This window comes from Wyeomyia smithii, chromosome 2, assembly GCF_029784165.1.
Source record: "Wyeomyia smithii strain HCP4-BCI-WySm-NY-G18 chromosome 2, ASM2978416v1, whole genome shotgun sequence".
Taxonomy (NCBI): Eukaryota; Metazoa; Arthropoda; class Insecta; order Diptera; family Culicidae; genus Wyeomyia; species Wyeomyia smithii.
The window spans coordinates 2,279,801-2,297,617 of NC_073695.1; the positions used below are offsets into that span (position 1 = coordinate 2,279,801).

At 41.1% G+C, this 17,817-nt stretch overlaps 1 protein-coding gene across 7 annotated transcripts in view; it reads right to left on the reverse strand.

Annotated features, from left to right (window-relative positions):
- Positions 1–17,817, reverse strand: part of LOC129725855 (capon-like protein) — a 61,768-nt gene that overhangs the window by 13,558 nt on the left and 30,393 nt on the right. For 2 of the 7 annotated variants that reach the window (XM_055682184.1, XM_055682183.1), the window contains exon 1: positions 14,921–17,496. The exons of the other annotated variants lie outside the window; for them this stretch is intronic. In XM_055682184.1, the coding sequence (XP_055538159.1) occupies positions 14,921–16,321 (1,401 nt within the window). In that variant the 5' untranslated portion in view covers positions 16,322–17,496. Of the gene's footprint in view, positions 1–14,920; positions 17,497–17,817 lie in introns of those variants that run through there. 7 annotated transcript variants of the gene reach the window in all.

The window sequence follows — 17,817 nt, forward strand, 5'->3', positions numbered from 1 at the left end:
TACAGTGAACGAATTAAAATTGGAAACTTGGAACCTCGCGAGCTGGTATGCTTGCTCGAGAAATATAACGGCAGGCAGTTATAAGCTAGGCGATTCAGGAGGTTCGGTAGGCAAGTTCCAGGGAAAGGGAATTCCGTGCAGTAGACCCCATTGCACACACTTCTTTCAAGTACCACATCTACTACAGTGGCAGCAAAGTAGCGGAACGTCGCGTCGTGCTGGGTGGAGACCCGTATATGACCGTCGTGGACGTGTTGAGAATACAGTTCAATCAACACCTACACATCGACGAACGACAAATTCGATGACGTCAAAAATGAGTTCTATGAAAAACTGGAACGAACCTATGACGAGTGCCCAAAACACGACGTAAAAATCGTCACTGGAGATGCAAACGCACAGGTTGGGAGAGAGGATTTCTTCCGTCCGGTCATTGGAAGGCACAGCCATCGCTCGTCAATCAATGAAAACGGCCTGAGGCTGATAAAATTTGTCGCGGCCAGAATAATGGCCATATGTAGCACACCTAGAGCCATCCAAATGGAAAAGCCTGCTCTCAGATCGATCACGTACTGATTGACGGTCGGATGTCACTGATGATAGGACTTTTCGGGGACCAAACATTGACTCTAACCATTATCTCGTCGTTTGTAAAATCCGAGCACGGTTTTCGAACGTGCTGAAATCTCACACAGAGAGGAGAGGATGATGCATTGCAACATACAAGGATTGATGTTGATGGCGTAGCAGAAAAATACGCCAGAGAGCTGGATTAACGGATCGCCGAACAGCAGGAGAAACGAGTGGAAGATATAAAAGGGCTGTGAAGTAGTAGTCACAGTGCCATTGAAACGAGAGAGGTGCTTCACTAGACTTAACTAGGAACGACGGGCGATGGAACAGTCAACAGAGTCAGGAGCAGGAATTTCTCCGCGCCGGTCATGTGTAATGACAAGCACGGCAACCTACTAACGAATAAACCGACGGTTGCAGCCAGGTGAAGGGAACATTTTCAGGCGCTGTTAAAATCCCGAACGACTGGTTGGGAAACCTTATAAGCCCAATCTACAAGATGGGCCATTGACTGGATTGTTGCAACTATCGAGGCATTACCGGTATTGACCGTAGGGCCGTGAAGGAAGCCTTCGTGCTTTTGGAGAGAGAAGCGGCGAAGTTGGGGCTCAGCATTAACTCTGCCAAAACAAAATAATGGTAGCTGGCAGGGAACGTGGGAGTTCCGGAGGTGTTCGTGCTGGAATTAAGATTGATGGAGAACGATTTGATGTGAAACGACGAGTTGAAGCTGCAAACAGGGCCTTCTACAGACTACGTGACCAGCTATGATCCCGTAGTTTGCTAACTCGCACTACACTGACGTTGTGTAGGACGCTGATCATCCCGTAGGCCCTTTACGGACATGAAGCATGAATGCTGAAGAAAGCTGATCGACGAGTGCTTGGAGTTTATAAGCGTAAAGTTCTGCAGCTACACAAACATGCTGAATGTAGTGCAGTGGAGCAGGTTTCAGTGGGCTGGACATGTAGCCTGAATACCTGACGAGAGAGCCGCCAAAGCTATATATAGCAGAGAACCAGGAAGAGGTCGTTGACTCCGTGGTAGACCTCACACTCGGTGAATGTGCGCGGTGGAAGAAGCTGCACGATCTACTGGTGTACGAGTTAAGACAAAAGAAGCAGGACATCTCTAATTCGTTTGGCCAACAAAGTTAAGTAGGTGGCCATCCAGGTGGACAGCTGGGGGGGGGGGACTACGGTACCAACTTCCACCTACTACGATTGCGCCCGTGCCAATTTCGATAACATCAACTTATCGTTGTCTGTTATCGATTGAAATACGGTCCTGAACACATACGACGTGAATGCCGCAGCCTTAACATTGTCTCATACTCTAAACTACGTCATTGGCTGACATGTACTGAAGACAACTATCTCCATTCAACAGCGATTGCCTATTTTTTTTTTTTATTTAAGGGGGGATTTGTTAGTAGCTTAAGTATTTATGATAAATATTAGTAAATAATGAGTATGTGTGTCCAATCACAAATGGTGACTTCTCAACACTGTTAGAAATTTGAAATTTTAATTGTTAGGATTTGTTTGCTTTCGCAATTAGGACTTATCATTCGTAGGGATTTAAACCTACTTGTCAGAAAAGGGGAAGTAAACTTACAACTAACTTGATTGCTAACTTATTGGCTATAAAGAGAGCTTATCGTAGCAATTGAGGATTGCAACGATTTTTGTCGGAAATTGTTAATAATTTTATTTGACATAGCTTCTAATGGTTCAACACCAGTAAGTCTATGTAATTCGAGTGTACCAAACCAAGGAGGACGCTTCAAAATCATTTTCAGAATTTTATTCTGAATCCTTTGGAGCATTTTCTTCCTTGTTGAACAGCAACTTGACCAGATCGGTACAGCATAAAGCATTGCCGGTCTAAAAATTTGTTTGTAAATCAAAAGTTTGTTCTTTAAACAAAGTTTAGAATTCCTGTTAATGAGAGGATATAAACATCTCGTATATTTGATGCACTTGGCTTGTATACTCTCAATGTGCTCTTTGAAAATAAGTTTTTTATCATAAATTAGTCCCAAGTACTTAACCTTGTCGGACCAACTTAAAATAACCCCATTCATCTTGACAACGTGATTATTGTTTGGCTTGAGGAAAGAAGCCCTAGGCTTATGCGGAAAAATTATCATTTGAGTTTTAGAAGCATTGGGAGAGATTTTCCACTTTTGCAAGTAGGAAGAAAAAATATCTAAACTTTTCTGCAATCGACTGCATATGACAAGAAGACTTTTTCCTTTTACGGAAATGCTTGTGTCATCGCAGAACAATGACTTTGTGCATCCTGGAGGCAAATCAGGAAGATCTGAAGTGAATATGTTGTACAGGACTGGACCCAAGACTGAACCTTGAGGTACACCTGCTCTGACAGGAAATCTATCAGATTTTGAATTCTGATAGACAACCTGCAGAGTTCGATCAGTAAGATAATTTTTTAAAATTTTGATTAGGAAAATTGGAAAATTAAAAGTTTGCAATTTCGCAATCAAACCTTTATGCCAAACACTGTCGAATGCTTTTTCTATGTCTAAAAGAGCAGCTCCAGTGGAATAACCTTCAGATTTGTTAGCTCGTATCATATTAGTAACTCTGAGCAATTGATGAGTTGTGGAATGTCCATGGCGAAATCCAAACTGTTCATTTGCAAAAATTGAATTTTCGTTGATGTGCGACATCATTCTGTTAAGAATAATTCTCTCAAACAGTTTACTTATTGAAGAAAGCAAACTGATTGGTCGATAACTTGAAACTTCAGCTGGGTTCTTATCCGGTTTTAAAATGGGAGTAATTTTTGCATTTTTCCATAATTTGGGAAAATATGCAATTTTGAAGCAGCAATTGAAAATTTTCACTAAAAATTCCATTGTGCTCTCAGGGAGATGTTTGATTAGTATATTAAAGATTCCATCGTCACCAGGTGCTTTCATATTTTTGAAATTTTTAATAATTGATTTAATCTCATTCAAGTTAGTTTCAATTATTTCTACAGGTAAAAAATTCTGGGAAGAAATTAAATCAAATTGACGTGTGACTTCATTTTCAATTGGACTCACAAAATTCAAATTTGAGTTATGAACACTCTCAAACTGCTGAGCAAGTCTTTGAGCCTTTTGTTCATTGGATACAAGAAAACGTTCACCATCTTTTAAAACTGGAATAGGCTTCGAAGGTTTCTTAAGAATCTTCGACAGCTTCCAAAATGGTTTTGAATATGGTTTCAATTTTTCAACTTTAGTCTCAAAATTTTGATTTCTCAGAAGAGTAAATCTATGTTTAATCTCTTTCTGTAAATCTTTATAAATAGTTTTAAAAACAGGGTCACGAGTACGTTGATATTGACGTCTGCGGACATTTTTCAAACGAATTAGAAGTTGAAGATTTTCGTCAATTATTGATGAATCAAATTTCACTTGAGCCTTTGAAACAGAATAATTCCTGGCATCAACAATTGCACATTTTAATGTTTCCAAAGCGGAATCAATATTCACTTCGTTTTGCAAATCAAGCTCATTATTGAAATTTCTCTCAATATGAGTTTTGTATCTTTCCCAATTAGCCTTGTTATAATTAAAAACAGAGCTCATAGGGTTTAAAACTGATTCATGTGATAAAGAAAAAGTTATTGGAAGATGGTCAGAATCAAAGTCAGCATGTGTGATCAAATCACTACATACATGACTTTGATCTGTTAGCACCAAATCAATTGTTGAAGGGTTTCTTACAGAAGAAAAGCATGTAGGACTATTCGGAGACAAAATAGAATAGTATCCTGAAGAACAATCATTGAATAAAATTTTGCCATTGGAATTACTTTGAGAATCATTCCATGAACGATGTTTAGCGTTAAAATCGCCGATTATGAAAAATTTCGAACGATTTCTGGTGAGTTTTTGTAAATCAACTTTAAAATAATTTTTGAGCTCGCGTGTGCATTGAAATGGTAAATATGCTGCGGCAATAAATAAAATCCCAAGTTCAGTTTGAACTTCAATTCCCAAAGTTTCAATAACTTTCGTCTCAAGATGGGGAAGAGCACGATGTTTGATTCGGCGATGAATAACAATTGCAACTCCACCGCCGGGACCCTGAATCCTATCATATCTATGAACCACGTAATTGGGATCATATTTTAATTTTATGTTAGGTTTCAAAAATGTTTCAGTAATAATTGCAATATGCACATTATTTACTGTTAAAAAATTAAAAAGCTCATTCTCATTGGCCTTCAATGAGCGAGCATTCCAATTTAATATTTTAATTGTTTTATTTAAAATCATTGCTAAATTTTAAATCAGAAACAATTTTAATAGTAAAATTAGTGCCTATTTGAATGGCTTTAAACATTGATTTTGCCTGCAACATGGCGTTCATAAGATCGAACATTGCCTGTTGCAAAAAAGAAAGTTTACCTGCCGTAATAGGCCCCAGGCAGTTGACATTAGAAAAAATATTTTCGGTAGCAATATTAGCTGGAGTGATAGGTGTACAATTATTTTCTAGCGTGTTTTGCTTACCCATATTAACGGTCCTTTTCGAATTACCAACACTAGGCGGTATAATGTTCGAACTACCTGTAACCTGTGCATAAGTTATACGGGTATGCAAAGGAGAAGGTAAACTATGCGTCACTGGTACGCTTGGAGAATTTTGTTTTGAAGTTGGTTTTAATTGAGAAATTGAATTTTGTTTACCTTGCCTTGCCTTAACAATTGCTAAACGGACTGGGCATTGATAAAAATTTGACATATGGTTGCCGTTACAATTCGCACAGCGAAAAGTTTTACTCTCTTTCACAGGACATGTGTCCTTTTTGTGAGAAGAGTCTCTACAATTAAGACATTTTTGGTCCATGTTACAGAATTTGGAACCATGGCCATAACGTTGGCAAGTACGGCATTGGGTGATATGCTTTTCACCTCCGCCATACTTCCTATACATTTCCCACTTTACACGCACATTATACAAAGCATGTGCTTTTTCAAAAAATTTTAAGTTGTTAACCTCATTGCGGTTAAAATGAATTAAATAATTAACAAGGGAAATTCCAGTTCTCTGACTGTTTTCGCCTCGTGATTTTTGTTTCATTAGAATTACTTGGGTAGGGGCTATGCCAAGTAATTCTGTTAAAGTAAGTTTGATCTCATCAACGGTTTGATCGTTGGTGAGACCTTTCAAGACAACCTTGAACGGCTTGGCGTTCTTGGTGTCATATGTAAAAAATTTGTACATCTTGTCAGTTAAATACTGGACAAGACGATCACGACCCTTTACTGAGTCGGCTATTAAGCGGCATTCACCTCTACGGCCAATTTGATAGGTAACTTTAACGTCAGAAACAAACGTTGAAAGTTCCTTTTTGAATATATTAAATTCAGAAGAAATAGTTACCACAATAGGTGGAACTTTCTCCTTTTTTAAAGATTTTATATTTTGTATAGTTTCATTATTAATAACTTCCATTTCACCAGCTTCTTGCTCAGGCAAAATATCAAAAGGATTGTCACTACAGGCACTCGAAGTGTCAGAAAGAGATGCCTCTCTTTTCCTCCCCGCAGCGATGCGAGGTTTCTTTTTCCGTCCAGCCATTTCAGGTGATACGAAAAAAGTTAAAACAAATGTTAAATTCAAAAGTAGGTAGTCTTGAGAAAGACTGACGGGAAATAACTTTCAGGTAGTCTTTAAAATACACACTGACAAAACACAAACTTTGAAGCTATAGGCAGTCAAAGACCAGTCCACAAGCAACCGAAAAAACGTCTGACCTGTAGGACAGTTCAAGACGCACTGTCAGCGATTGCCTATGTTGAACACTACGCTACGACGTCTCAGATCAGAGAGAAAAGCAGCCTTGAGAAGGTTCTCAAAATAGAGAACTCTACCTCTACGGAACTACTACCTATTGCTCTGCATTCGCTATAAACAGCTTAGTCGCCCCTGCTTTCGAGGCTTTCTTCGGAACGTAAAGCACAGGCTCAAACAGTACCCCAAATCATTTTGAAAATATGTCGACGAACAGCGGAAAAACCGGAGGCCTTCCATCAAGCATCTAACTCAGTGAATTGTGTCGCACAGATCTGTCAACTATTGCGGTGCAAATTCTCTAGCGTGTTCGTAAACGGAAGGTTAATGACGGACGAAATTACTTCTGCGATGGCACGTGTCCCTTTACGCGGTCGCCATACCATCCGTTTCCTGAGAAACTGCATCAGTAGTCTGGCTACTCTTTGAGCCCATCGTGTTGGAACCCACTTTCTCGTACTTCAAGCAGTACATCGGAGACGAACAACACGGTTTCATGCCTAAGCGATCTACAGCCACGAATCTCCTGAAGCTTACATCTTACGTAATGAACAGTTTTGACGATCAGCCTCAAACGGACGTCATTTACACGGACCTTTCCGCCGCCTTCGATAAACTGAACCACCAAATCGCCGTCGCGAGGCTTGAAAAGCTCGACATCGGAGGACAACCACTACTTTGGTTTAAATCCTACTTGACTGATCGGCGTTTAGCAGTGAACGGAGTTTCTACGACTTAGTTTTTTCACTCTGGCACCCTTAAGGTAGCCACCTCGTGCCATTAATTTTTCTAATCTGAACGAAGTCATCTTCCGGCTTCAAGGCACTCGACTGTCTTTTGCTGACGATTTGAAGCTGTTCGCTAAAGTAAAGGTCCCATACTACTGCTCTTCAGGAGCAGTTATCGATTTTCGCGACATGGTGTGTAGACAACCGCATGCAATTGTACGTCGACAAATGCGAGATAATTACGTTCTCAAGGAAGTTTAGCCCAGTGACCTTTGATTACAACCTGTCAAAAACACCGCTGCGACGCACAAACTGTGTTAAGGACTTGAGAGTACTGCTCGATTAAACTAACTAAACTAACATTCAATCAACATATGACTTTCACCATCGACAAGGTCAGTCGGAACCTGGCATCTACAGTCTAAAATCTTTATGTTGCGGTTACTGCGCTTCGATGCGGAGTCCCTAGTATCTTGACGGACTGAGCAGAATCGAATCAGTGCAACGAAGGCTCGTACACCTTGTTTTTCGAAGACTACCGTGGACCTACCACTTTGAACTACCAAGCTACGAACAGCGATGCAGACTTATTGGTTTGAAAACCCTGCAAGTTGCAGGATGTAATCCGAGCTATATTCGTCTCGGACGTGTTCACTTCACGAATAGATTGTCCGGCGTTTCTTGAGCAACTAAACATCTATGTCAGACCACGAATCTTGTGAAATAGCTTCTTCCCTCACGTTCTTAGATTAGGAAATCAGTTGGGCCAGCTTGTTGATGTATTTTCACAAATAAACAATTAAAATAAACAAATATATGGAATCTACTAATGCTAACAATGGTTTTGGAAATAATCGAAAATTGAAGCAAATCAAGGATTCCCAATTTGACTTTAGGGCCAAGAAATATTTGTTCAGTTTTTGTTGTTATAAATTTTATTGCAACCAAGACTGTAAAAATGTTTCGATAATAACGTGGAACCGAAGGTGAAGGAACCATGCGTGAGGTTAAACAAGTTCAAAGTTAGGGAATCTTTATGCTTTAAAAATTGGGTGAAAAAATACTCATCAAAACACAATGATGATATCAAATCATGAAAACAGAGTAAAATATACAGAACAAAATATTGGTTGGAAATTTAGCTTTCTATCTCCTGGTATTCGTTTGTTTTGAAAGTTTTGACAGTTTTTTATAAGCGATTAAAAATCTTTTTCTTGTACCGAGATTACTTTATCAAAGAGCAAAGCTTAGAAGTAGACCAAGTGGAAAATTGATACTGATGCTTATTCAATTCATTCAACGTAGTTTTGAATAGGAAGTATTGAACCCATACTAAAAAAATGATCTAATAATGAGAACGCTTACTTTTGAAATCGTTCTCATAGAAAAAAATTGCGTTTCGCAAGCGAGTAATATTTTTAGTCAGTTATTAACGTTTCTGTTCATAATTTTATTCAACAGACTTCTATCAAAATTTTCTTGTGAATGTTGGTTCTGAAGTTTTCTTTTACAAAGTTAGTGACATTTTATTGAATTTATTTTGTTCAAATAGTTAAGGCATTGTTTTGCTTTCGTCTCGATTAGACGCAAATTGTTTATCTCCGTTTGAGTTCGCAAAATAACAATACACGAGTTATCGCACGGGTGTTTTTTTGTCGATTAGTTCTTGTGCTGCGCGATAACAATAGCCTGTTATATATCGGCAGAAACATCTGCACACTGGTAGGGGCAGGCTACCCCGCCAGTGATTCGATACGCAGCTGATATATCAGCAAGAATAATTCTCCCGCACCGCTGTTACCCCGCTAGCAGCACGGACCATCATACGATCGAGCGAGTGGAAGTCAACTACAAGTGGCATCTACAAGGTCGCGTGTAGGACACGGCCACTGCGTCTCAACACGAAGCTGGATCGTCATTGTTTGTTCTGCGGAGACGCTCGATTAATTCTACTATCAGCCGTGAGGTCGTGACTTAGACGTTCGGTGAAGTATTACCTTTAGAATTTTTACTATTATTATCAATATTATTACTATGTTATAATATTATTATTAATATTATTATTGATATTATTATTGTTATTATTAATATTATTACTATAATTATTATTATTATTATTACTATTGTTATTAGAATTAGTATTACTGTCTTTTTTTTATTTGATCCATTGTAGATTGAAAAATTGTTTTTAAAATTTAACATCAGCTACTTGAACCCCCCCCCCCCCCCCATATTCGAATATTTATCGTTTGTGTGCGGTAGAGCGTAACGCTCCCGCAAAATGGACGACATGCAGGTGCAACTTTTCCTGGAGGTGGAAACAAACGGGGAAGAAATTGAAATTTCTCCCATCAGCTCACCCCTACCTTCCCCTGTGCCCTTCCCTTTGCCAAGTCCTGTACCAAGAGTACCGGAAGTACGGGTAAAAGCTTACCCAGATGCCGCTGGCGGTCCCTACGTTGTTTTTTTCCGGCCCATAAAGAAGCCATTGAATATTATTCAAATTGGCAAAGACCTGGCAAAACATTTTTCGGCCGTAACCGAGATTACGAAGGTGAGGCCGAACAAACTGCGAGTTGTCGTGAGTAGCTTGAAGCAAGCAAACGAAATTGCTGGCTACGAGCTCTTCACGAGAGAGTATCGCGTGTACATTCCTGCCAAGGATGTAGAAATCGACGGTGTGGTTACCGAGGGGAATCTCACTGTCGATGACATTTTGCGTCATGGAGTTGGCTGTTTTAAAAACCCCTTGATGCAAAGTGTAAAGATACTGGATTGCAAGCAATTGCATTCAGTATCCTTCGAAGAAGGGAAGAAGAAATTCCTCCCTTCGGATTCCTTCCGAGTAACATTCGCCGGATCCGCGCTGCCGAACTACGTCCGCTTGGACAGGGTTCGTCTACCTGTACGCCTGTTCGTACCGCGGGTCATGCATTGCCAAAACTGTAAGCAGTTAGGTCACACAGCCACCTACTGCTGCAACAAGGCACGCTGTAGCAAGTGCGGAGGCAATCATGCTGAGAACGCTTGCAGTGGGGATACTGAAAAGTGTCTTTATTGCGAGGGAACTCGGCATGACCTTCCGGCATGTCCCGCGTACAAACAGCGCGAGGAAAAAATTAAGCGTTCCCTTAAGGAACGATCAAAGCGCTCTTTTGCAGAAATGCTTAAGAGGGCTGAGCCACCCTCGACAGGAAACATCTTTTCCTTTTTGCCAACCGATGAGGGTACATCTGACGATCCCGTCGAAGGGTGTTCCTATGCCTTGCCAGAGGGATCTAGGAAGAGGAGAATGCTCAACTCTCCTAATCTTTCTCGTAAAGGTCGTAAGATAACCCCTAGCGGAATGACCAATAAGACAACACAAAAAGGAAGCGGTGAAGAAAAACCGAAGCAAGTACCCCCCGGTTTTAATTTCAAATCAAACCAGGAGTACCCACCGCTTCCTGGGGCACCAAAAACCCCTCGTGCACCCATTTCTCGATCAGAAGACATAAAAGAAACAGGGTTCATAAAATTCTCTGATATTGTGGACTGGATATTTAAAACATTCAACATACCAGATCCCCTTCAAAACATTCTTCTTGCCCTTCTCCCAACAGTGAAAACCTTTTTGAAGCAACTCACAGCAACTTGGCCCCTCATTTCAGCTATCGTATCTTTCGATGACTAATACGTTGAAAGAGGTTAGGAATTTTGTCACTGTGTTACAGTGGAACTGCAGAAGTATCATCCCCAAATTTGATTTATTTTCACATTTGATAAACACATACAATTGTGATGCGTTCGCGCTTTGTGAAACGTTTCTCAATTCAAATGACCAACTTAATTTTCACGATTTTAACATCATTCGTCGAGATCGAGACTCACACGGTGGAGGGGTACTTTTAGGGATCAAAAAGTGCTATTCTTTTTTCAGAATCGACCTCCCCTCGATCTCGAATATTGAAGTTGTTGCCATTCAAACGAATATGAATGGAAAAGACCTTTGCCTTGTTTCGTTATATATTCCCCCATCCGCACGGATTGAACAGAAGCAACTCCTTGATATAGCAGAATTGCTTCCCGCACCTTTTTTGATTTTGGGAGATTTTAACTCTCACTGTTCGCTATGGGGGTCGCTGTACGACGACAACCGATCTTTCTTAATTTGTAACTTGATCGACGACTTCAATATGACACTTTTGAATACTGGGGAAGCGACACGTGTACCTAATCCTCCAGCACGTGAAAGCGTGCTTGACCTATCCCTCTGCTCGACATCACTTGCGTTAGATTGCCAGTGGAAAGTAATCAACGATCCCCACGGTAGTGATCATCTTCCAATCGTTATATCAATTGCTAATGGTTCAACTCCCCCGAACCCAATCAATATTTCCTACGACCTTACACGTAATATTGATTGGAAGCGTTATGAGTCTATTACAGCGGAATCTATCGAGACTCACGAGGAACTTCCTCCGGAGGAAGAATACGCGTTCTTAGCTGGCTTGATAATCGACGCCGCGACGCAAGCTCAGACGAAACCGATACCCGGGGTAACGATTAGACAACGCCCTCCCAACAAATGGTGGGACAAAGAGTGCTCTGAGCTGTACGCGCGAAGGTCCGCGGCGTATAAGGACTACCGGGAGTACGGCACTGTCAACCTACTACGAAAGTACGAGGCACTGGGCAGGCAGATGAAGAGCTTAGTAAAGGCGAAAAAACGCGGGTACTGGCGGCGGTTCGTAAACGCGTTGTCGAGGGAAACAGCGATGAGCACTCTTTGGGATACCGCCAGGCGCATGCGGAACCGTGACGTTTCGAATGAGAGTGAGGAGTATTCAGATCGCTGGATACTCGATTTTGCCAAAAAGGTCTGTCCGGATTCTGTACCGGAGCAGAAAACCTTTCGCGACGCGTTATTAGTAACTACGGAAGAGCCTCCATTTTCGATGTTGGAATTTTCAATGGCTCTCCTGTCGTGCAACAATAAGGCTCCAGGGTTAGATAGAATAAAATTAAACCTGTTGAAGAATCTACCCGACTCTGCAAAAAGACGCTTGTTGAATTTGTTCAACAAGTTTCTTGAGCTAAATATTGTTCCGCATGACTGGAGGGAGGTAAAAGTCATTGCTATTCGGAAACCCGGGAAACCTGCCTCTGATCACAATTCATATAGGCCGATTGCGATGCTCTCTTGCCTCCGGAAATTAATGGAGAAAATGATCCTCTTACGGTTAGACAAATGGGTCGAAACAAACGGTTTACTTTCAGATACTCAATTTGGCTTTCGCCGAGGCAAAGGGACGAACGATTGCCTAGCGTTGCTTTCTACTGAAATTCAACTCGCATTTGCTCGAAAAGAGCAAATGGCTTCTGCGTTCTTGGATATTAAGGGGGCTTTTGACTCTGTCTCTGTAGAAGTTTTAAGCGCGAAACTTCATTCGCAGGGACTTTCACTAAATCTGAATAACTTTTTGCTCAATTTGTTGTCAGAAAAGCATATGTATTTCTCACATGGCGATTCGACAACTTCCCGAATTAGTTACATGGGCCTTCCCCAGGGCTCATGTTTAAGTCCTCTCTTATATAATTTTTACGTCAATGACATCGATGAATGTCTTGCAAATTCATGCACGCTAAGGCAACTTGCAGACGATAGCGTTGTATCCATTACTGGTAGCGAGGCTAGCGATCTGCAAGGACCATTGCAAGATACCTTAGACAATTTGTCTGAATGGGCTCTTAAGCTGGGTATCGAATTCTCTCCGGAGAAAACTGAGTTGGTCGTTTTTTCTAGGAAGCATAACCCAGCTCAGCTGCAGCTCCTACTAACGGGTAAAACGATCTCTCAGGTTTTAGTCGCTAAATATCTCGGGGTCTGGTTCGATTCTAAATGCACCTGGGCTTGTCATATTAGGTATCTGACACGAAAATGCCAACAGAGGATTAATTTTCTTCGTACGATTACCGGAACCTGGTGGGGAGCCCACCCAGGAGACCTTCTAAGGCTTTACCAAACAACGATATTGTCAGTTCTTGAGTACGGCTGTTTCTGCTTTCGCTCCGCCGCGAACACGCACATTATAAAATTAGAGAGAATACAATATCGTTGTTTGCGTATTGCCTTGGGTTGCATGCAGTCGACCCATACGATGAGTCTTGAAGTGTTAGCGGGTATTCTTCCGTTGAAACATCGTTTTTGGAATCTCTCTTACCGGTTGCTAATTCGATGCACAGTTATGAACCCATTAGTAATTGATTTTCTTCATACGATTCCTCCAATGTCGCACTTTTAGATACTTCTAATAACGCTATATTCTTCGACACCACCATGAAACAAGACATTTCTGGTATCCCGGATCAATTGCGACCCCAAGAGATCCCTAAGATTTTTTCGAATAAGTTTAAACATGTTAGTTATGATAAAAGGTTTTACACTGACGGATCTAATCTAGATGAGTCCACTGGCTTCGGTGTTTTCCACGAAAATTTTACCGCCTCCTACAAACTCGATGCTCCTGCTTCCGTGTACGTCGCAGAACTTGCTGCTATTCAGTACTCTCTTGGAATCATCGAAACCCTACCCACAGACCACTACTTCATCTTCACAGATAGTCTCAGTGCCATTGAGGCTCTGCGATCGATGAAGCCTGTGAAGCACACCCCGTATTTCCTGGGGAAAATACGGCGGTTTTTAAGTGCTTTAACAGATAAAAATTACCGGGTTACCTTAGCGTGGGTCCCTTCTCATTGCTCGATTCCGGGTAATGAAAAGGCTGACTCTTTTGCTAAGGTGGGTGCTATTGATGGCGATATTTATGAAAGACCTATTACTTATGATGAATTTTATAGCATTTTGCGTCAGAGAACACTCAACAGTTGGCAATCATCATGGAACTCAGATGAACTGGGACGGTGGCTACATTCCATTTTTCCTAAGGTATCGACGAAAGCATGGTTCAAGGGGTTGGATGTCGGTCGGGACTTCATTCGCGTGATGTCCAGACTTATGTCCAATCACTACACGTTAAACACGCATCTCTTTCGTATAGGGCTTGTAGACAGTAATCACTGCGTTTGTGGCGATGGCTACCATGACATCGAGCATGTTGTTTGGTCGTGTACCGAATAGTGTGGTGTTAGGTCCGAGCTTATAGATTCCCTTCGGGCCCGAGGAAAACAACCGAACGTACCCGTTAGAGACATTCTGGGAAGCGGTGATCTCCAGTACATGACACAGCTATACTGCTTTCTGAAAAACGCTGACATTAAAATTTAAAATTTTCTTTGTCTATTTGTCAGATTAAGGATACAAATATGCTATGCTGAAGACACGGAAACGAAGAGCCCGCATCTATGCTTACACAAATATTTTGAACCCACAACAAACAAGAATACAATTGCTCTACCAGTTGAAAAACAAAGTTCCAAAATAGTTTTAAGTCAAAATTGTATCTCCCCTCCTCTCACCTTAAATCCCCACTAGCTCGTAGTCGGCCGCGAGAATAAAGAAAAGGCCTCCCTCTTTTCCCTGCTAACGTAGAATTAATACGAATTGTACTTGGCTCAGTAAAACAGAAAATGTATCGTGCCGTGTCAAATAAACTAATTTAAGCCTAAAAAATAGTTAAGGCTAAAAAAATTTAAAAAAGGCGAAAGTTTTCGTTTTAATGTAGCAATATTGTTAAAAAAGTGATTTATTTGATAATTTTCATAAAAACAAAGTGTCCACAAACTTCATGAAGCAGAAAAAAATGATAAAAATCAAACCAAAAAAACTACACACTTTCTGTAAAAAATTGTTTCGCTAACCTCAAGCATTACCTCCAGATCGGAGTCCAGACTGCCGCTTCGGGGCCGTACCATATCCATATCCAGATACTCGTTGGTGTCCTTATCCAGCTCACCGCGTTTAGTGGGCTTCCGGCTGCGCGGTAGCGTGTCACATTTCACTCTCTCCTCCGCGTACGGTTCTTGGAAGTAAATTTTCCTAGAGTTCCTTTTGTCCGCTCCAGTTTCCTCCGCTGGATACTGATGTTGTCGCGCATTTGCGCCCTCATGATTCGGATCGACACCGATGGGATTTCGGTAGTCGATTGAGTAATCGCGTGACAGTGTGGGTCTCATGTGGGCATTCCGTTGGGCCATTCTATATTTGTCATCCAAATGGGACGGGTTGGAGGATTTTTCATCTTTCAAAACTTTCCTATTTGCCAGTGGCGTTGAGTCCTGGGTTCTGCGGCTTTCTTTGGCGGAAAATGATTTGGTAGGGACATTTTTATGTTTTTCTCTACCGTAATGTTCACTCAGTGATTTAGTTTTACAAGGCCTTTGGGTATCTCTGTAGTAGAGGATATCGTTTTCCTCATTGAAGAGAATGTGCTTCATTGGGGTTGGACTAGAGGGGGAGGAAACTTTTCTGAGGCATTTGGCATTTACTGGCTGTTCGTTTGGATATTTTTCACTATAGTCATACTGTTCCTCTCTGTAGTCGTAAGTGGGATTATACTTTTCGTTGTACGACTTGGGACGATTATCACAGAATTTGTCTAGCGTATCTCGGTCTATTGATTGCATTCCTTCCTCCATCGAGCGGCTGGTTTCGGGGTCTTGACTAGTCTCACCTGGCGCATCATCATAATCTGAGAAATATTTTATCCGCTGAGATTGTCCCTGAGGACGGATCGCTGTGTTGCTGCCGTAGCTATTCTTCTTTACAGTGCCAGTCGTCGTCGCTTTTGATTTAATGGTGCTTTTAAATACACCTGCTGTAGCATCTTTTCTGGTTTCCTCCTCCGCTTCCTCCTCGTTTACGTCGCTCAATTGTGATGTCTGTGGTCTTAGTTTTTCTTTTTTCGAAGATTTAGTAAAATCCTTACTTTTGCCTCTGGACCAGGGGAAAAAATCTAGCGAACTTTTGTCTTTGGGTGTTTTTGGACTACGGGGCGTTCCTGTCCCTGCTGGAGGATAGTCGGAGTCCTCTGGGTTCATGTCCCCTCCGTATGAAACATCAGCACCGGTAATCGACAGAGTTGGATTGGTTTTGCCACCCTTCAGAACATCTCCCAAGCTACTAAGTGTCGAACGAGCTTTCCCCATCATATCGCTCTGTAGCTGCCGTAAGGCCGATTCATTTTTACGCTTACTAGCTGGTGACGTTAGCGGATTGGTGCATTCCATTTGCAAACCTTCCGTCTGATTTTGTCGAATCATTTCCAATGTCTAGCTTCAAAGCCACGTTTAGGTTCTATAACTTTTTTTTACATTGTACGTAGTTTTTGGGCCATTCCTGCATAGAACCAAAACACGAACATTTAGTCTTACCTCATGTGTCATCACAATATGACCGAACCGGTATTATTGTCTCGAAAGTAATTATATTTCATCGCAACCGTCGCTTCCACTACAATCGTCTGCGTCGTCGGCTAAGCAGACTAATAAAACTTGAAATGTATATTTAGAATAGGTCAAGCTTCTCCTGCATGTTCTCCCTTAAGCGCGTCGCTTCATTATTGCCAAACTTATTTTTATCCACAAGCTTCAATTATTGAATCCAAATACTAATTTTATAAATTATTGTTACACTAACACCAGTAGCACACCTTTTTTAGGGGTGGTGGGGTGGCAGGTGATAAAAATTGCAGTAAACTTCTAGTACTAGATAACAACCAATTCGCAGCTACATGATTGTACAAAAACTATTCCTGTGACATCCGAAAACCCCAACACTCGAAACTGTTTGTTTTACATCACAATTCTCGCGTGCGCACTCGGATTTGGTGGCTTCAGTTTTCTGTTCGTTACTTCTTAGGCTTGAGTTGTACTTTTTTTCCTCTCTTTGAATTAACACTTTTATCAGTTTTCTATTGAAACGATTTGTTCGTTCTTCTTTTATTTTTAGAGCCAACCTAATTTTTTATCTTTCTCGAATTCCACAATGTCACACCATTTTGCTCCTTTCGATTCGTTCCACGTTTTGCTTAGTAGTACGTATGCTTTTACGCCGACTGTCTGCCCCTTCCTTCTCGGTAAATGTCCTTTTAAGGATGTTATATAATTATAAAACTAGCGATGGTCGATTGGAAGTTCCTCCGTGGAGATCCACACACAAACTGCACAACAGTCAGAACTCATGGCATATGCGAGTATGGGAGGAGAAGAATCTGAATCTGAAATGATTTTTTCTCCTCGGCGCAAAATTTATTCACTATTATTTCTGCCACTTTCTGTGAAGGTTTCGAATGATAAAATAGGCTAATACGTCATCTGCTGTACACTATTCGGAAAATGACAACGGTTTATGAGCAACAGAAAAAGATTAATTATTTTTCGCACAGTGCACAGATTGATGCGATTTGCTTTCCAATAGTAAACCATTCTGGTTCAATACTCGGTACGCACTAACTATGTGCAGACCACATTGAGAAAAATCTCCGTCTTCTTCGTGTTATGAATTTTGGTATAATTTTAAAATTCTGCTTCAGAAACGTTTGGTACACATGGACGCACAAGTTTTTTTTTATTATTTTCCTTCCACTGACCACATGTGTTGGTGAGTTTAATATACAGGAGAGTCGTGTAAGCAAATATTTTCAAACGAGCAAGAGAGCTCCGACGGGAGAATCGAATAATAATAAAAAAAAAACGCCACTCGATTCGGACGCTGCCGCCGCTAGACGCTAGAGCTGCTGCTGTTGGGAAAGGTCGAT